General features: G+C 36.5%; 5 protein-coding genes across 8 annotated transcripts in view; all 5 read left to right on the forward strand.

Moving 5' to 3' along the window:
• LOC134840272 (A-kinase anchor protein 9-like) overlaps window positions 1-9637 on the forward strand; it is a 45705-nt gene extending 36068 nt beyond the window's left edge. For all 4 annotated transcript variants that reach the window (XM_063856020.1, XM_063856019.1, XM_063856021.1 and 1 more), the window contains 7 exons: window positions 1557-1752; window positions 3465-3635; window positions 4180-4385; window positions 4654-4762; window positions 5151-5536; window positions 8238-8459; window positions 8744-9637. In XM_063856020.1, the coding sequence (XP_063712090.1) occupies window positions 1557-1752; window positions 3465-3635; window positions 4180-4385; window positions 4654-4762; window positions 5151-5536; window positions 8238-8459; window positions 8744-9263 (1810 nt within the window). In that variant the 3' untranslated portion in view covers window positions 9264-9637. The remainder of the gene's footprint in view (window positions 1-1556; window positions 1753-3464; window positions 3636-4179; window positions 4386-4653; window positions 4763-5150; window positions 5537-8237; window positions 8460-8743) is intronic.
• Window positions 9638-10288: 651 nt separating this feature from the next.
• On the forward strand, window positions 10289-11354 carry LOC134840125 (putative methyltransferase C9orf114 homolog). The gene has a single exon (XM_063855817.1). The coding sequence runs from the start codon at window positions 10292-10294 to the stop codon at window positions 11348-11350; it is 1059 nt and encodes a 352-aa protein (XP_063711887.1). The 5' UTR covers window positions 10289-10291; the 3' UTR covers window positions 11351-11354.
• Window positions 11355-13212: 1858 nt separating this feature from the next.
• On the forward strand, window positions 13213-14658 carry LOC134840273 (uncharacterized). Its single transcript, XM_063856023.1, has 2 exons — window positions 13213-13430; window positions 13715-14658. Exons 1-2 carry the CDS (start codon window positions 13234-13236, stop codon window positions 14232-14234), a joined length of 717 nt encoding a protein of 238 aa, XP_063712093.1. The 5' UTR covers window positions 13213-13233; the 3' UTR covers window positions 14235-14658.
• Window positions 14659-16708: 2050 nt separating this feature from the next.
• LOC134839632 (putative methyltransferase C9orf114 homolog) lies at window positions 16709-17774 on the forward strand. Its single transcript, XM_063855246.1, has one exon. The coding sequence runs from the start codon at window positions 16712-16714 to the stop codon at window positions 17768-17770; it is 1059 nt and encodes a 352-aa protein (XP_063711316.1). The 5' UTR covers window positions 16709-16711; the 3' UTR covers window positions 17771-17774.
• Window positions 17775-18422: 648 nt separating this feature from the next.
• Window positions 18423-20233, forward strand: LOC134839633 (retinol dehydrogenase 12-like). The gene is made up of 2 exons (XM_063855247.1): window positions 18423-18794; window positions 19080-20233. The coding sequence occupies exons 1-2, from the start codon at window positions 18665-18667 to the stop codon at window positions 20003-20005; spliced, it is 1056 nt and encodes a 351-aa protein (XP_063711317.1). The 5' UTR covers window positions 18423-18664; the 3' UTR covers window positions 20006-20233.
• The last annotated feature ends 286 nt before the right edge of the window (window positions 20234-20519 follow it).

The raw sequence follows: 20519 nt of genomic DNA on the forward strand, positions 1-20519 counted from the left end.
AGATCTCTTTATTCAAACACGAGCACGACTATTATTTGATTGAAAGTAATCGTATATTGTTCCGATAATTGAAAATGGGGAGAAAATTTGTATTCGGGTGTTTTTTTTTCACGCAAAATCAGGTACCACAATAATCATCGGACTGGGTTGAGCGATATATCATATTAAAGCCCCTTACATTCGTGACTCGAACCATTGTAAAAAATTTAAAAAAAATCCAGTGTCGAAAAAAATCGGTTTGAATTTTTAGCTTTTTATTTCGAGCGAATAAAGCGAGCGTGCAGGCTTACAACGAGCAGGCTTACTAAATTAATGCATTAAAATTGCATTAATGCAATGATTTTTTTAAATTTTAGTCATTTTTCTACAATTTTTTTGTCCAGTTCGCCTACACTACTATGATTGACGACACTGCCTAAATTGTAGTTTTTAATCAGATCCTTTTATCAGACCGCGCCGAAAAAAACTACTTTAATTTGAAAAAAAAGTTTTTGTAGTTTTTAATGATTATCAGAACATTCTGTGCTACTTACTCAGTAACCGGCTGTCCTCCTTACTTGTATTTATTGACTGATTAGCAAAAGTAGCAAATGGACCAGCCTTTTAATATGTGTGTCGATCAGCGTGCTCATGTAAAAAAATGGAATGTGAAGATTCGCTATTTCACGTTATGGTTATTGCCCTAGCGAACTTTAGTGAGCGTTAGTGTTATACCACGACTAACCTTTTTTCTAACCTAAATCGCAAACATTGGTGCCACTTTTAAGGCACCTATACGGTTTATTGATATCATGTGCTTTGACATTTGAACAGTAATAAGTTAATACACTTGATGCATTTAAATTCATCCAATGAACCGAATAAAAGCTATTGGTTTCAAATGACACAATAATAATAAGAACTCGAATTCAGAAGTATTTTAACTCATTAAATTTAGCAATTTTTTGAAATGCATAATTTATACATAATGCGGTTTTCTGCTTTCCAATTTATTACATGTAAAATTAGTGTGGATACCTTCAGTTTTTTATATTCCAAACTATTACTTGCAAAATTGTGTCTATTTTTCTTAGGTGCAACTTTTGCTGCATTGTATTGGCAATTTGTTAGCATATTTAGCTGCTTTATTTGTGACTAGTGTTTGCGGGTTGTTAAGTTTTCGTGGCCGAGAGGGCAGGGCGTGAGACTCGAATTCTCGAGGTCGCAAGTTCGAAGACAATACATTACTAATTCAAGGCTTATTTCGATCTGTTTTTATTTCACTTAAAGCTGCTTTCTTGTCGTATTCTGACTAATGTTTGCGAAGAGAAGCTTCGCCTCTGTGTCCAAAGTTGCTTTTTTGAACAGCGCGCACTTAGCCGAATTTTAGATTAGGTGAATGTAAATTTTCGGCTGACAATAAAAAAAGGGTTTTCGAAATTAATTGAAACTCTAGGCTAAGTTATTTTTCATCTGAAAGCACATTAAATTGAAGCAATTTTTACATGCAATTATGTACACATGCTAATCGCTACACTCACAAGTATCACTGCTTTTCATTACGATGTTATTGATAGATGCAACGACATGGAGTGTTCGCGTGACTCGCGAGTGAGCAAATTGGAGCGGGAGGCGGACACGAGAGAAGGCCAGTTGGAGGAGGCCAGAGCAGACAAGGCCAGACTGCAGAGACAGGTGGACTCTATTAGTGAACAGGTGGACACTTGTAAACTACACATCCAGAAACTCACGCTGTCCAAAGAGTCCAACGAGGTAGGCAACGTCAAAACTCCTCATAGCGAAAAGATTCTTCGGCTCCAATAATTTTGCATGCGTAGTGTTAGTAAAAGCATAAATACAAATTAAAGTCGAATAATTTTACTATCGAATTTTACAGTCGAATTTTACTGATTAATGGTGAAAAAGGAAAACTGTACGGGGAAACATTGGTATTGTGGAATGTGAAGTTCAATTGAAATTAATGCATATTGTGAAATTGTGGCAACAATGTTTGTTTACGCTTGCGATTAGCAAGCGTTATCAAACTGGAATATAGACTTTTTTCGGGTTAACAACTTGTGTAACAGAATCACTTGTATCTTGGTTCATAATGAGTTCAAACTTCTAAGCATTCCCGGCAAACTTAGCCTTGGAAGTAACGAATATGACTGGGACGGTATAGGTCCTAGGTTCGAATCTGACCAGGACCTGTTTTTCCAACAAGAAATATTCTGTTTCAAATACAATTGTCGGCCAATTATTTTTCTGCTTATCTGTTGTCGGCATAGTTGCCACACCTTGGAATCGTTTTTTTTTGCTGCGCGCATTTTTTTTATGTTTCTTTTAGTGTTTGATTCACTCCTACAATTTGTAATTTTACTTGCCTTGATTTCGGATTTCCTTTTTATAAGAGTCTTGCTGATTTTTTTGTTTGTTTTTTTTTTGTAAGGAAAAAGTTTTATAATTTGTTCACGCTCAATTTTGATTTTTCGCGGCTTGAACTGCGTTTTGTTTTAAGTTCAGTGCATTTCCATTGTTAAAAGGAAGGCACATTCCACTATTGCACAGCAAAATGGTAAAGGTCGCCAAAAAGGTGATCGGCTTCTAATTTCGAAAATGGAAATTAATTATCAGATTTCCCAGCGAAACGAAAGTTTTAACTATTGATCCAGTTTTCTCAAATTGGGTTAACTTTAACAAAAAAGTGTCCATCATAAATTGTTTTACAAATTCAGACCTTTAAGGTCATCTCATTTTTTTCCGAAATTTGAAATGTGAAAAATTTTTGAAAAAACAAGTCGGTTTTTTTTCAGTTTCTTTGCGTTCATTACTCTTTTCCAACTCTCAGTTGGCTATGTTTTTTTGTTTAGCTGAAAAAATCCTCCGCCCAAATTATTTGGCCTATTTTTTGTCGGTCTAGTAGCCTAATTTTGGATCATAATGAATTCAAACTGCTATGCGTTCCCGGCCAACTTAGCCTGGAGGTAATGAATATCCCTGTGACGGCAAAGGTCGTTTCAAGGGGAACACATTTTGAACTTTACCCTCGGCACTTTTCATGTTGGTTGTATGCTTACCAATCGGTTTGTTGAGTTTTTTTTTCGTTTTGGAAAAATATTTCTCAATATTTCCCAGAAACTTCTACTGATTTTCAAAAAGGGTATCAATTGAAAGACCGCCTACTCGCCTGTGTGCCTTTATATTCCCCTAGAGTCCACTTTTTACTTAACCCCTCTGTCTGCAGCCTTTGAAAATGTCTGTCGAGGAGTATTCGACCCATGTTTTTTTATTTTTTTTTGTTTTCTCAAAAATCTACATTGCATGTGAGGGGATGATTTCAAAAAACATCCCAAAATTTTTTTTTTGAATATTTTTTTAAAGAAATTTTCCCTCATATTTTTATAACTTACAATAACGCATAAACCTTTAAATGCAGTCGAAACATTCAGGCCTTGGCCCTGATACGAGCAGACTTGTGGTTTTAGGCAGAAAGACAGAATTTGTTCGCGCTGATTGAGGAGCAGAAACTAGCCATTACTAAACTGGAGAAAGAAACATTGAATCTGAAGGCATCAAGAGGGCACTCTAGAAGTGCTTCTGCCCAGCCGCCAATGAACTCCAACTTAACTGTGATACAGGCAGAGAAGGAAGACTCGGTGAGAATTGGTCAACACCTTTTAATTTAAGTATAGGGTTAAGTATAAGTATGAGAAAAAACTTGAAATTGGTAATGCGAAAGTCTAAAACGCTAAACGCCTGAAAACAGACAATATGTGTCTAATGGCGATCTACCAAAATGAGCTGCATGTTGTAAAAGAAATATATAAAAAGTTGTGATATGTTTTGGATACAATTTATTATGACTGTCATTATATATGGCGCAAAAAAAAACAAAATCATAGCGCAGCTAACTGATAGTCGAGAATCACAATTTTTGAATTGATTTAATACTGCTTCAATTTTGCAAAAATTGGTATCTACAATGCATAGCCATCGATGGGTAGTTAAACAAATCATAAACAAATAAATTGAAAAGTGCAATGCAAAGCAAGAAAACATTTTTAGTAGTTTTTTACTCTTAACCTAATCAGTGTCACAACGAACTTCGAACCAAACGATTGAGCGGAAGAAAGCTTATCTCGGACCCTTTTCTTTGTACTCGTCTATAGATAGTCGTACGTTATCTTAATTGCTTATTAGCTGGACTCTGAAACTGGAACATATGTCAACAACAACAACAACAACGTGGAAAATGTGCACAATGGTGACGATGTAATGGGTCCCGATGACGTCACAGACGAGGACCACGTGAGCGCATTCCAACAGCACGTGGAGAGTGTGAGAGCCAATGTGCAGATTGCACTGACCAGATATCTGGAGGCAGTCCACGTCTTCCAGAGTCATGGGTGAGTGAGAGCAAAGTCTAATCAAGTTGTCATCTTATAACATTGATAGCAGGCTGCTATGTAAGTTTCAAAGTTTCAAGGAACTAAAACAAAACTGGTCTGAAAAACTGTTTTCGGACCAATTTTGCTCTAAATTGTTCTGAATTGCCAAAAGTTTGGACAGGTTTTCTCGACACTGAGGCAACTTCTCTGATATTTATTTTTAGAATCCGTATCACGATAATTCATCAGAAAAGTGGATAATTGTATGTGTGTGTGTGTGGTTTAGGAACAAAGATGGTTTCATGCTGGAGACGAAGCATATTTTGACCCACGGGAAAGAATGTCTGGATCAAATCCAGCAGATAGCAGAGAAATATGTCATAATGCCTACCAGAGTGAGTAACTGACTATTAAAGATGTTTTTTGTAAGAATACATCGTTTCAGATAAACTAGAATGTTTTTGAACTGTTTGTTTGTTATTTTTTTTTGTAAGAGAAAGCCAAGGATTGTTTTCTCATCTCTCCTTAAAAACGGAGACGGTTGAGTTTTGAAATATGCAGTATGACAAAAACAGCTTCTTTTTTTGAGAGATGATCGTTCAGTTGTTTTTGGGCTGCTTGTTCCCACAACGAGAAAGAATTTTGTTTCCGGCATGTTTTTTTTTCACACAAAAAAGCTTTACGGGATAATTTTTCATTCAGGATTAAGTACTACAATGAACTTTGTACGGCGTTGTGCTTCATCATATTTAAGCCCTAAAGATGCGGAAATTTGTTTTTAAGATATCGTCACGCAGTTTGCTGTCGCTGAACGAGAAGCTCATCCAGCAGAATCGCGACTTAACCGACGTCGTTTCTCTCCTCACAAACGAGAGAATTGCTCTGCAAAGAAAAGTAGACGAATGCAATATGAAATCAAACTGCTCGCAGTCAACTGAACTGCAACTACAGAAAGTTTATGCTTCGTTTCTACGTGCAGACAGCAGAAGGAAGAATCTGCTTTATCAGAAGAGGTATCTGTTGCTGTTAATTGAGGGCTTCAGGTCCTATGAGGATTCGGCCCTGAGGATGATTTCAGAGATGGGACTGCTGTCTGCGGATACATTTACGAGTGATTTAACGAGTGGGTCTTTGCTGTGCAGAAATGTACCCATAACGCCATACAGAAGGTATGAGTCTATAGTTAATGCCAAATTGTTGGCAATGTCCTTTTCGGTCGACGAATCTGAACAAAGTTAATGAACCTAAAACTGCTCATTTCGACGTCTGTTTACATTTGCGATCAGCTTAGTGTGTTATAACGAACCTTCTTTTTTTTCTAGTTTAACTCGCAAATAAAAGTGTTCAGTAAAAGTGGAAATTTATTGATTTGGAAATTTCTTTGTAGAATTGGAAATTGCATAGCATCTGCTCTCTGCTTAATATGTGGCTAGTGATTTGTTCTTATTAAGCTTCCGTGGCTGAGTAGTTGTTGTGTGAAGTCTCCTAACCTCTAGGTAGCAGGTTCGAATATCAGAGGTTGCCGCATATATATATATATATTTTTTTACTAATTCGGGGCTTATTTATGATTTTTATTATTGCAATTTATAGAGCTGCTTTTTGTCGTGTTCTTGCAAGTATTGCGAAGCGAAGCTTTGCCTATGTTTTTAAGAGTAAAATTTGTTTTTTTTTTGCAGGAAAAAGTCAAATTTGTTCACGCTCTCTGTTGATTTTCGCAGCTTGACTTGTGATTTCTTTTTAAGCTCAGTGCATTTCCATTGTTGAAAGGAAAGCAAACTCCACTATCGAACAGCAAAAGTGTTAAGGTCTCGATAATTGTGATCGATTTCTGATTTCGAAATGGAAATTAATTATCAGATTTCCCAGCAAATTTAAAGTTTTACGTATTGATGCAGTTTTCTCAAATTGGGTTAGTTTAAACAAAAAAGTGTCCATCATAAATTGGTCTACAAATTCAGAGCTTTAATCCCATCTATTTTTTTTTGAAATTCAAAGGTTGAATGCTCTTGAAAAACAAGTCAGTTTTTTTCAGTGTTCTTGCGTTCCTTACTCTTTTCCAATTATTAGTTGGCTATGTTATTTGTTTGTCGGCTTTATTGATTTTGTCCTAGTTTTTGTCAGCTTTCTTGTCGGGTGTTATATTTCTGTAACTTTTTTGGTACACTTTTTGAATACTTTCTTCTTCATTCGAAATTTTTTTTCTCTTTAAATTCGCCCTTTTATAAGAGCAATGAACGTAGTGAATACTCTTATATAGGTCTTACTGATTTTTTCAGGAAAAAGTCTTAAAATGTGCATAAAAGTCTCAAATAACTACAGATGTGCTTTCATGCATATTGATGCACTTATGAATGCACGTAGGAATTTATGCACTTTTTGAGCTCAATTGAAATTCATCTGCTGAAAGTGACGTAAACAGCACTCTACAAATACGAACATAGAAATGGCGCAAAAATTCGTGAACGATTTCTAGTTTCGAAAGAGGAATTTATTTTTAAGATTTCCTGCGGAATAAAAACTTTACCTGTTGATCCAGTTTTCTCATGTTGGTTTAAAATTATCTAAAATGCGCCAATCATAAATCGTTCTAGAAATTACTTGCGTTCCTGGCACTTTTCCAATCTTCGATTGGCTATGTTCCAAATTATCACTAATTCCAGACGTAAAAACCGTTTCCAAAAAACTAATAAAACTAAAAATTTACAGTTTTTGACCGATTAAATAGCTCAAGATCGCCGATAATGCCAACAAATTGGCACTAACTATAAATTAGAATTATTGCCTCTATCTGCATGTCTGTTCGGATCAAAAATGATGACACCGAATGAAAACTTTGATTTTTTGTTTTTGTAAAGCAAATCCACAAATAAAAGCTGAAATTTTCAGAGGGATTGCTCCGGTCTTTTTGTTATTGTAAGTTCAGAAATAATATTCAAGTCAATTTTTTGGTTTTAAAGTTTTTTGAACAATCAGATTCAAGCATTGCAATTCGGTTTTAATGCAATCAAAAGCATCAAGTTTGGATCAAAGAACAAAAAATGTTTTTCAAGCGGCGATGAACGTAATGAAGACACGTATTTTGGTAGTTTTTTTTCAGAACAGTCTAAAAGATGGATCGCGCTACATTTGATCTTATGATGTTTTACTTTTGCTTTATTTCCAAGATCAATTAAATTTCATTTCTTAGAAGCAAGGCAAAATCCTTATCGCACAGCAACAAAAGTGGAAACGTTTTGAAGAACGTGAATGATTCTAGCTTCAAAAGTGGATTTTAGTTTTCTGATTTCCTACCGAATAAAATAATTAACTTTGATCTAGTTTTCTCTAAATTGATAACTTATAAGATAAAAGTGTCAATCATTTAAATTCTGAAATTTCTAGAGTTTCAAAACGATTCAATTTTTTCTTGATTTTCGAAAGTTTTTTTCCTGTTTTTTCGAGTTCATTAACAATTTTGTAACAGTTTATTGGCAATGTGTTGGATATTATTAGGAACATTAAGTTTAGGCGGCGCCTTTTCCGCCTACTTTAGTGTTTTCCCGCCTTTTTCTATGAAGATATACTAGCGTTTTTCTGAGAAAACCAACAGTGCGTGGCCGTTATGTCTTATTTCACTGTTCAGTATGTTGCGCATGCTTCATATGAAGTTTCTTTGAGAGGAAATGTTGCTTCAAACTTATGTTCGTGCAGTTCAATATCAAACTTTTTTGAATATTTCTGATAATGAAAATCTCAAGTACTCCGCCTTTTTTCCGCCTAAAAAGGCCGCCTATTTAAGTAAGCATGGTTCCGCCTCAGTTTGATGTTCCTGGATATTATAGTTTATTCTCGAGTGAATTGAATATTTATTGTTTATTGTGTGACTAGATTGAAAGGGGCTGTGCGTGCTGTGATGGCTGTGTGGCGAATGAAACAGTTGGTGTTCAAGTGGAGACATATCTGCAACCCCACCATACCCAAGCATATCCCCCCAACAGCCACTCACATGTCGACTGCTGCTGCGGCTGCTGCCAAATCACTCTCTCAAAGCTCGCTCTCTGTCTACACTGATGAAGCAAGAGGAAAAATGGGAAACAACTCTTCCGAAAGGTAGACAAACAGGCTTCTTTATAGTAAAACCACAAACAAAAGGATTAGTTAAAAAAAACAAGAAAACTATCAAGATTTTTTAACACTCATTTCATTGGTGGAATTTACTGATTAGCTGTTTGTCATTTTATTGCTACCTGTGGTCTGTAAAAACTTTTCGACACATTTTGCGAGAGTTTTTTTTAACTACTTTTCTATCCTTTTCCCAGTTTTATTCTTACTTTTTCAAATTTGCAACAACAAGTTATTGTCTTGAAATAGTTGATTAGACAGGAACTGTTTAGGATCACTTGTGGTAGTGGTCGTACCTGGAATGTCAAGCACGGATCCAACACCAGAAACGGACAGCCACAGCAATCACTAGTCGAGTCAGTGGCTCTTAGCAACACTTCACATTGCACGTATACCAAAAGTCCTCAAAGTGGTCCAGCAATCAACCAACAATCCAAAAGAGGTGGTCACAATCAGGGGTCACAAAATGCTGCCAACCCAGGATTCTGGGTACCTGCCACTTGTTCAGAATCGAACGAAGAGACAGCTCACAAAGGTCAAACAGAGGTCAAAGTCACCAAAGGTCAATCGGGGAAAGGTCAAAAGAAGCCAAATAGTAACCAACCTGGAGGTCACTCGAGTGAACATAACAGAACTGGGAGTGGCGACTTTGAAGATCCTTTAGTGTCGCGTTACAGAAACAGACTGACAGAGATGCAGCATAAGCTGTCGAGTATTAACTGTGACCTTGGCAAGAGCAATCAGCCCCAACAAGGAAAATCTTCAACTCACTCGCCTCAGCACAAGCGCTGAACTGAATCGAGATTGCTTCAGACGTTTATCGGATCTTCAGGATTGTGAAACATATGCAGATATAGATTCGTCGATTCTTTTTTTTGTGAAAGCTACTTTGCAAAACTTTATGCCATACTACTTAAGTTATAGAAGTTCGGAAAAAAGTGAGAGTAGTACATAAAATACTTAAAAATTTGGGCTATTAAAACTGTGCAATTTATTACAAGCGTTCCAAATAGTTACACGTTGGACAGATACTTAAATCTTATGCATATATTCGGGTTTCATACGTTTTGCACATAATTGTTCGAAAAGTTTTAGCACGAGTTATTTTGACGTTTTTTTTGTTATTGATACATAGCTAATAACAGGATATTTTCTCAGAATGATCAATGATGATTTCGTATTATTTTAATTGTTCAATGATTAATTAAATTTTGTTACAAAGCCACAGGTATTTTTTCATCTTAAGGTGAGGTTAGCTGATTAATAAAATTACTTTCCGTGCAGGACCAACCGTGAGTTAGGGTAATCTGTTTTCCGCAGCCAGTTCTCCGGACTCGTCCAACTGGACTCCTCCGGACACTGCGACTCCTCCAACCGTGATCGAAGTGGGATTCGATCGCATGACTCGCGTGTTGCCAGACGTGTGCCTAACCCACTCGGCCACGGCTGCTCTTTTTGGACTCATAAGCACGCTCCATATTTTAACAATATGATAACTTTTTAAACCTCTTATGATCTGTCCCAAAATCGCGCGAGAAAAATACGCCACCCTACGCCATAGTTATTTCTTTACTCGAGTTACTTCCCATTCCGAATCGGTTTTGTGTGGCTAAATGGTTCTCCGGAAAGGTTAAATTTAGTATGAATTAGTAGATAATCTCGTGTAGTAATGTCATAGTCACATCAGATAGTTGTAATGTTAGTCTACCCATATAAAAACGTATAAAAACCGGAAGTTTATTGCGATATTGATTTTATAGCTTATTGCTCAAACATTTCTTCAAAGTATGTTTTATTTATTTTGCTTTTCCAGAGTTTAAATGACCATTCGACATAATAAGCGGCCATCGTCTCAAGCGTTGGATGATGCAGTGGCCCAAAGTATCCGAGATTTCAGTGACCCAATTGAAATCGAAGAGGAGCTTTTAGTCAGAACAGAGCAGCCAACGACACAAATGAGCATTTTACCTGATGTGAGCAAATCTTCAAAACTCGCGAACGAAAAGATTCAAAGAAAACACAAAACGAACGTATCACTTGCACTCGCAGGGTCCATTTTGAACAACGTTTCAACCCTTCAGTTGAAAACATTACTTGCTGGTCAAATTGGCAGGTACTGTGCTATATTCAGAATAGTGGAAATTGTAATTTTTGACGATCATGACGCAGGTAGTGGCTATGTAGATTCAACGAAAGAAGCGTGTGCCTTAATGCGGAAACTTCTTGAGTATCAGGTTATGCCGCAATATATGAGGAAATCTTTGTTTGGAATCGATCAAGATTTGGCGTTTGCGAGTTTGCTTCACCCGTTGGCTACCCCACATCATATGAAAATGGACGATTTTTCGAAATACCGCGACGGACTAACATTGGATCGGAAATCAGCGGGTGGTTTTACTATGGCAAATTGCGGATTGGGTAGCGACGTTGTTTTAGATCGAAAATTGAAGCCAGGAATTTGCGTGACTGTTAAATTCGAAAAAGATGATTGGGAAAATGGAGAAATTGTTTCACCTAAAGAACCTTTCAAAAACGGCTACTATTGGGGCTATTCTATCAGAACAGCTAATTGCATGGATGATATATTTTGCCATCCAAATGGCGATAAATATGAATTGGTTCTGGGAACTTCTGACAAGGGTGAACTACTCTCGGACATAAACCTCCCGGATGTTAAAACCATGTTAATTGTGGTCGGAGGTGTCCAAGGATTAGAGTTTGCGTTCGAAAACGACGAGAAAAATGCGAGCTCAGATTGTGCGACTAACTTTGATTTCTACGTGAACTGTTGTGCTAATCAAGGCAGTCGGACTATTAGAACAGAAGAAGCCTTGCCTATCATTTTAACTTCTGTTAATGAGAAAATTAACTTCTTGTGATTTGTGGTTTTTTATGTTTTCTGATGTGATGATTCTCGTTAATTTATTATATACGCGAAAGTGCGAGCGTAGTGTCATACAATTAGACATCTTTATTCCCAGCGCAAGTCGCACATTCTAGTGCAAAGTTTTCTGGAAAGTTTTATCATTCATAAACAGCATGTTCTAGCTATATCCGCTAAGTATGAAAAATGTGATATGACTTTTAAGCCAAAGGCAGATGCTCGAAAACAAAACGTAGTCTTTTTGATTTTTGCTATTTTCAAAGTTGATTTCGAGTAAAAGAAAGAAATTCTAGTTTAAAGAAATCCCGATTATACCCAAGAAAGCGAATAAATCAGGGCCAATAAAATAATATTGACCGATTAGAATATTAGCAGAAACATTTTAAGCTGAATGTCTATGTTGCGATTTGATAACGATTGCTAATTAACGTTTTTTTTTGGCGCAACCTCTACGCGTTTGTTTTTTTGTTGTCAATGTCTTGCCTCAAGAAAAATGAACAAAATTGGATGTCAAATGGCATCAAAAAGGGAGGGAAATTTTGTCTGGCCAAAGTGTAAATTATGTTAAAAGTGCCTTTGCCAGTATCTTAATTGGCTTTGATGAATGCGTATTTGAGATTAATTTTTCTTTTATCCACATGAACATTTTTCAGATTACAAATGGGTCTATTACAATCAATATTTTTAATATAATGCAAAACACCATAATAGCCAATTGTTGAACTAATACCATATCGTGACCCGCGCTGTTTCTATTTGCCATCTTCATAACTAATTACATTAGCAATTGATTTGCTAAAAGTCGATCTATATAAGCCAATTTATGGCTGTTTTGACACTTAAAAATTGATTGAGGAGTTTGTTTCATCATCTATCTTTCGTATTTGATTGAAATGACAGGATCATCAGTGTTAGTTGCAGTTGTGAATTTCGTCGAATTTTTCTACAATCTCAACATGGCTTTCCTCAGGTCGATGCTAGACACTGTTTCTTCTATTGGACTCGAGAATATCCTCATCGGAGGTGAGACTGTCGTTTTTTGAGATGAGTTTTCTTTGTTTTTTTTTCGTTAACTTATTTGTGATCTTAGATCAATTAAAATGCTATTGAATTTGATCTTATGATGTTTTACTTTTGCTTTATTTCCAAGATCAATTAAATTTCATTTCTTAGAAGCAAGGCAAAATCCTTATCGCACAGCAACAAAAGTGGAAACGTTTTGAAGAACGTGAATGATTCTAGCTTCAAAAGTGGATTTTAGTTTTCTGATTTCCTACCGAATAAAATAATTAACTTTGATCTAGTTTTCTCTAAATTGATAACTTATAAGATAAAAGTGTCAATCATTTAAATTCTGAAATTTCTAGAGCTTCAAAACGATTCAATTTTTTCTTGATTTTCGAAAGTTTTTTTCCTGTTTTTTCGAGTTCATTAACAATTTTGTAACAGTTTATTGGCAATGTGTTGGATATTATTAGGAACATTAAGTTTAGGCGGCGCCTTTTCCGCCTACTTTAGTGTTTTCCCGCCTTTTTCTATGAAGATATACTAGCGTTTTTCTGAGAAAACCAACAGTGCGTGGCCGTTATGTCTTATTTCACTGTTCAGTATGTTGCGCATGCTTCATATGAAGTTTCTTTGAGAGGAAATGTTGCTTCAAACTTATGTTCGTGCAGTTCAATATCAAACTTTTTTGAATATTTCTGATAATGAAAATCTCAAGTACTCCGCCTTTTTTCCGCCTAAAAAGGCCGCCTATTTAAGTAAGCATGGTTCCGCCTCAGTTTGATGTTCCTGGATATTATAGTTTATTCTCGAGTGAATTGAATATTTATTGTTTATTGTGTGACTAGATTGAAAGGGGCTGTGCGTGCTGTGATGGCTGTGTGGCGAATGAAACAGTTGGTGTTCAAGTGGAGACATATCTGCAACCCCACCATACCCAAGCATATCCCCCCAACAGCCACTCACATGTCGACTGCTGCTGCGGCTGCTGCCAAATCACTCTCTCAAAGCTCGCTCTCTGTCTACACTGATGAAGCAAGAGGAAAAATGGGAAACAACTCTTCCGAAAGGTAGACAAACAGGCTTCTTTATAGTAAAACCACAAACAAAAGGATTAGTTAAAAAAAACAAGAAAACTATCAAGATTTTTTAACACTCATTTCATTGGTGGAATTTACTGATTAGCTGTTTGTCATTTTATTGCTACCTGTGGTCTGTAAAAACTTTTCGACACATTTTGCGAGAGTTTTTTTTAACTACTTTTCTATCCTTTTCCCAGTTTTATTCTTACTTTTTCAAATTTGCAACAACAAGTTATTGTCTTGAAATAGTTGATTAGACAGGAACTGTTTAGGATCACTTGTGGTAGTGGTCGTACCTGGAATGTCAAGCACGGATCCAACACCAGAAACGGACAGCCACAGCAATCACTAGTCGAGTCAGTGGCTCTTAGCAACACTTCACATTGCACGTATACCAAAAGTCCTCAAAGTGGTCCAGCAATCAACCAACAATCCAAAAGAGGTGGTCACAATCAGGGGTCACAAAATGCTGCCAACCCAGGATTCTGGGTACCTGCCACTTGTTCAGAATCGAACGAAGAGACAGCTCACAAAGGTCAAACAGAGGTCAAAGTCACCAAAGGTCAATCGGGGAAAGGTCAAAAGAAGCCAAATAGTAACCAACCTGGAGGTCACTCGAGTGAACATAACAGAACTGGGAGTGGCGACTTTGAAGATCCTTTAGTGTCGCGTTACAGAAACAGACTGACAGAGATGCAGCATAAGCTGTCGAGTATTAACTGTGACCTTGGCAAGAGCAATCAGCCCCAACAAGGAAAATCTTCAACTCACTCGCCTCAGCACAAGCGCTGAACTGAATCGAGATTGCTTCAGACGTTTATCGGATCTTCAGGATTGTGAAACATATGCAGATATAGATTCGTCGATTCTTTTTTTTGTGAAAGCTACTTTGCAAAACTTTATGCCATACTACTTAAGTTATAGAAGTTCGGAAAAAAGTGAGAGTAGTACATAAAATACTTGAAAATTTGGGCTATTAAAACTGTGCAATTTATTACAAGCGTTCCAAATAGTTACACGTTGGACAGATACTTAAACCTTATGCATATATTCGGATTTCATACGTTTTGCACATAATTGTTCGAAAAGTTTTAGCACGAGTTATTTTGACGTTTTTTTTGTTATTGATACATAGCTAATAACAGGATATTTTCTCAGAATGATCAATGATGATTTCGTATTATTTTAATTGTTCAATGATTAATTAAATTTTGTTACAAAGCCACAGGTATTTTTTCATCTTAAGGTGAGGTTAGCTGATTAATAAAATTACTTTCCGAAAACTAAGAAACATAAACAGTTTTGAAGGTTGTTATTCATGTACAACCAACAGATTTTCAATCAGCACTACTGTTGAAAAGCTTCTCAAGGTCAGGTGTTGTTGAATCAAAGGATTTTAAGTGTCAATCAAACGAGCGAAGACATTTATTTAGGTCGTCTTAATTTTTTAAAGTTTTTTTTCAGGAATTTTTGCTGAAATTTGGTGTTCCGCGGTTTGACTTTTCATTGCATCTCAATTTCTGTTCATTTTTGTTTTGCTAAGAGGCATGCAATTTACGCTCTCCAATAACAAAAGTGCAAATTCTTCATGAATTAAGCGTATTAGAGTAATGATCTCTTCTTCCAGTTTTCCTAAGTTTGGTAAGTTTTATCAAAAAAGTGTGAGTCATAACTGATTGCAAATTCAAAGAGAAGTAAGCTGCTATTTTTTCTCTGAAACTTGAAAGTTGAAACCTCATAAAAAATTTTTTTTTTCAGTTTCCTCGAGTTCATTGCCTCTTATTTACCTCGAGTTTTTGCTCTCTGTTTAAGTCGTGTGATTTTCTTTTTGTTAAGGAAAGAATTAAATTTCTAGCTCTCTCAGTTTTCTGTTTTGGCGGCGAAGCAATCTTACTATTGTTTCGATCGGAGATCAATTTTTGTTCCTTCGAAGCAACAGTAGAAGCTGTGCAAAAATTGTTTTGCATTTTAAGTTTAAAAGGTTCATCCAATCGAAAAAAGTTTCAAAAAATGGTCATGGTTTTTTCTAAATTCTTTTTGTTTTCCAATTGTTTTCAGTTTCATCAAAATTTTTGCAGATAAGTGATATTTGGTCTCAGCAGGATTATAATGTGATTCCTAAATTTTGAAATAATAATTTATGAAAGTTTCTGCTGTTTTCTTGCGCCATGAGAGAAGATAAAGCTAAACTTCAGGAATTAGACTGAATTTTTTTCAAACCACTGCTGAAATCGGATTCATCGAAGATCAGTCATTTTGTTGGAATACCCTGCTGTAAATATGTCAAAACCAAAAATAAACGTTTTTTTATCTTCTTTTTTGGAATCCGTTCTTTTCGGATTCCAATTCCATTGTGTCCGTTAGTCCGTTGTTTTCTATGTAAATTTTTCGACCAAATGAATTCCCTGTCAAATTATTTTCTCAATTAAAAACATTAAGTAGAGCTCGAAAAACTAAATTGGTTGAACTAAAATTCAAAACAAAGCAAACCAAAAACAATCGAAAATTAACCCAACTTAAAAACAAAACCAACCTTCAAGGTTACAAAAACAATCAAAAACTAACTCAATCTAAGATTTGTGCTGAAAAACCTTCAAGGTTACGAAACTTTTGATTTCCTTCAATATTGGTGTAAATAAAGGAAAGTTGGGCTGAAAATCGGAGACAGAGGCAATGTTTTTGATTTTTATAGACTTAGTTTTTATTACCCCTCGGTCCTGCTCCGTTCAGGACCAACCGTGAGTTAGGGTGATCTGTTTTCCGCAGCCGGTCCAACCTTGCAGAGGCGTGTGACACTGCGACTCCTCTTACCGTGACCCGAAGTGGGATTCGAACGCATGACTCGCGTGTTGCCAGACATGTGCCTAATCCACTCGGCCACGGCAGCTCTTTTTGGACTCGTAATCACGCTCCATAGTTTTATAATATGATAACTTTTTTAACCTCTTATGATCTGTCCTAAAATCGTATCTTAAATCGCACGAGAAAAATCCACCCTACGCCATAGTTATTTCTTTACTCGAGTTACTTCCCATTCCGAATCGGTTTTGTGTGGCTAAATGGTTCTCCGGAAAGGTTAAAGTTAGTATCAATTAGCATTGGTTATCTCGTTTAGTAATGTCATAGTCACATCAGATAGTTGTAATGTTAGTCTACCCATATAAAAACTTATAAAAACCGGAAGTTTATTGGGATAATAATTTTATAGCTTATTGCTCAAACATTACTTCAGAGTATGTTTTATTTATTTTTGCTTTTCCAGAGTTAAAATGACCATTCGACATAATAAGCGGCCATCGTCTCAAGCGTTGGACGATGCAGTGGCTCAAAGTATCCGAGACTTCAGCGACCCAATTGAAATTGAAGAGGAGCTTTTAGTCAGAACAGAGCAGCCAACGACACAAATGAGTATTTTACCTGATGTGAGCAAATCTTCAAAACTCGCGAACGAAAAGATTCAAAGAAAACACAAAACGAACGTATCACTTGCACTCGCAGGGTCCATTTTGAACAACGTTTCAACCCTTCAGTTGAAAACGTTACTTGCTGGTCAAATTGGCAGGTACAGTGCAATATTCAGAATAGTAGAAATTGTAATTTTTGACGATCATGATGCAGGTAGTGGTTATGTAGATTCAACGAAAGAAGCGTGTGCCTTAATGCGGAAACTTCTTGAGTATCAAGTTATGCCGCAATATATGAGGAAATCGTTGTTTGGTATCGATCAAGATTTGGCGTTTGCTAGTTTGCTTCACCCGTTGGCTACCCCACATCATATGAAAATGGACGATTTTTCGAAATACCGCGACGGACTAACATTGGATCGGAAATCAGCGGCTGGTTTTACTATGGCAAATTGCGGATTGGGTAGCGACGTTGTTTTAGATCGAAAATTGAAGCCAGGAATTTGCGTGACTGTTAAATTCGAAAAAGATGATTGGGAAAATGGAGAAATTGTTTCCCCTAAGGAACCTTTCAAAAACGGCTACTATTGGGGCTATTCTATCAGAACAGCTAATTGCATGGATGATATATTTTCCCATCCAAATGGCGCTAAATATGATTTGGTTCTGGGAACTTCAGACAAGGGTGAACTACTCACGGACATAAACCTCCCGGATGTTAAAACCATGTTAATTGTGGTCGGAGGTGTCCAAGGATTAGAGTTTGCGTTCGAAAACGACGAGAAAAATGCGAGCTCAGATTGTGCGACTAACTTTGATTTCTACGTGAACTGTTGTGCTAATCAAGGCAGTCGGACTATTAGAACAGAAGAAGCCTTGCCTATCATTTTAACTTCTGTTAATGAGAAAATTAACTTCTTGTGATTTGTGGTTTTTATATGTTTTCTGATGTGAGGAGTCTCGTTAATTTATTATATACGCGAAAGTGCGAGCGTAGTGTCATACAATTAGACATCTTTATTCCCAGCGCAAGTCGCACATTCTAGTGCAAAGTTTTCTGGAAAGTTTTATCATTCATAAACAGCATGTTCTAGCTATATCCGCTAAGTATGAAAAATGTGATATGACTTTTAAGCCAAAGGCAGATGCTCGAAAACAAAACGTAGTCTTTTTGGTTTTTGCTATTTTCAAAGTTGATTTCGAGTAAAAGAAAAAAATTCTAGTTTAAAGAAATCCCGAGAAAGCGAATAAATCAGGGCCAATAAAATTAATATTGACCGATTAGAATATTAGCAGAAAAATTTTAAGCTGAATGTCTATGTTCCAATTTGATAACGATTGCTAATTATCGTTTTTTTTTCCGGCGCACCCTCTACTCGTTTTTTTTGTTGTCAATGTCTTGCCTCAAGATAATTGAATAAAATGGGATGCAAAATGGCATCAAAAAGGAGGGATGTTTTGGCTGGCCTAGTTGTAAAACCATGTGTACACTGTCTTTACCAGCATCTGTATTGGCTTTGACGAATGCCTGTTTTAGAGTAATTTGCAGTCATACAAATCAACGTTTTCCAGATTTCAGATTACAAATGGGTCTATTACAGTCAATATTTTCAGTATAATGCACAACACCATAATATCTAATTGTTGAACTAATACCATATCGTGACCCGCGCTGTTTCTATTTGCCATCTTCATAACTAATTACATTAGCAATTGATTCGCGTAAAGTCGATCTATATAAGCCAGTTTATGGCTGTTTTGACACTTAAAAATTGATTGAGGAGTTTGTTTCATCATTGTTTTTCGTATTTGATTGAAATGGCAGGATCATCAGTGTTAGTTGCAGTTGTCAATTTCCTCGACTTTTTCTACACTCTCAACATGGCTTTCCTCAGGTCGATGCTAGACACTGTTTCTTCTATTGGACTCAAGAACATCCTCATCGGAGGTGAGACAGTCGTTTTTTAGATGATTTTTCTTGTTTTTTTTCGTTAACTTATTTGTAATCTTAGATCAATAAAAATGCTATTGAAATTCCGGCCCACGAGCGTAACTATGAAATATTAGTTAAGGCTTTCATCCTGCTGTATTCAGCCCAAAAGCTCCAAACATTTAAATACAAAGTTGTCGTAGAAATCGATCCCTTTAAGAGACTATCTTGCAGTGTTTCTAATCTTCAGAATGTGACGTAGGCGCTGTGAATAATTTATTGTGTCAAGCTTTTTTGTTTCAGACCGGACAGGTCCTAATCCAGACTTCCTCAATCGGGAGAAATATCTTCTGGATGGCTATGTAGTGCTGATCACTGGCTCCAGCTCTGGAATCGGAAAGGAGACAGCAAGAGACCTGGCGCTCCGAGGAGCTACAATAATCATGGCCAATCGAGACATACAGAAATCAGAACGGGTTGTCGAACAGTTGCAAAAAGACGAAGGCGAGTCGGTTCTGTCGGCTGATAGGTTCAAAATACGAAGATTAGATCTCGCAGATCTTGCTTCGGTGAAATCTTTTGCAGATGTCGTGAAGAAAGAGTTCCCCGTTATTGATATGTTGATAAACAACGCAGGTTACGCGTACTATGGTGGAAGTCAGACTCTTACCAAAGACGGGTTTGAAATTACCTTTCAGACAAATCATTTGGGACATTTTTATCTGACAAGCTTGCTTATAGATAATATTCTGGCCTCGCAAAAAGGTCCAAAAATTATTAACGTTTCTTCAGTCGCGCACGCTGGCGCAAAAATGAACTGGGATGACCTTAATGGGGACAAAAATTATGGTGGTCTTAATTCGTATGCTCAATCTAAACTAGCTAATGTTCTGTTCACGCGACAACTGAACGAATTGTATCGGGGGAAAATCAACACTTACTCGTTGCATCCTGGACTTATAGCGACTGATATTGTAAGAAATGATTGGCTGTTCCGCTGGGGTGTAAATTGGTTCTATTGGCTTCCGTTTTTAGTAAATGAGAAGCAAGGCGCATTTACGACTATTTACTGCGCAGTTAGTGAGCAAGCTAAAACGGAGTCGGGTTTGTACTATTCGGATTGCCGAGTTGCAGAGCCTGGTTCGGTCGCCAAGGATCGAGAAGTGGCGGAAAAATTGTGGAAAGTGAGCTGCGATTTGCTGAAGATTGAATGGAGCGTTGAAAGTTGACAGTTTAAATCCACTTTGAATTTATTTTGATCAACTTTAGATTTCAAAATCGTTTATCAGAGATATATCAATTGATTGTATTTGTATACCAACATTTTCCTCGAGAAATCTGTTTAAAAAGAATAATTTTGTCAATTTCGGCTCATTAACATTAACCTTAATTAATGCAAACAACCGTTAGTAATTACAAAAATTCAAATCTGGCGAAACCAAAATTTTGAAATTATGATTGTTGATTACAGAGCAAGTTTCATGCGAACGGGAACTAGACTTTTTCCCGTTAACTTAAAAAAATTGCAAGAATTAACCTTGTTTTATTTTGAAACATAGTATGTTTTTACCGATGATTATTGGCTTCCTGGTTTTTGAATGAAACTCTGTAGGATCCCTTCCCGAATGTTATATTTGGCTTATTTGAAACCAACAGAAAACTTTAGGCTAGAATACGTATTTTGAGCGTTTCAGATTTTAAAGTAGCCGCTCAATTCATACATGCAGAAGTGCAGACAAATAT

This window comes from Symsagittifera roscoffensis, chromosome 2 (genome assembly GCF_963678635.1).
Source record: "Symsagittifera roscoffensis chromosome 2, txSymRosc1.1, whole genome shotgun sequence".
In the NCBI taxonomy this organism is placed as follows: domain Eukaryota; kingdom Metazoa; phylum Xenacoelomorpha; order Acoela; family Convolutidae; genus Symsagittifera; species Symsagittifera roscoffensis.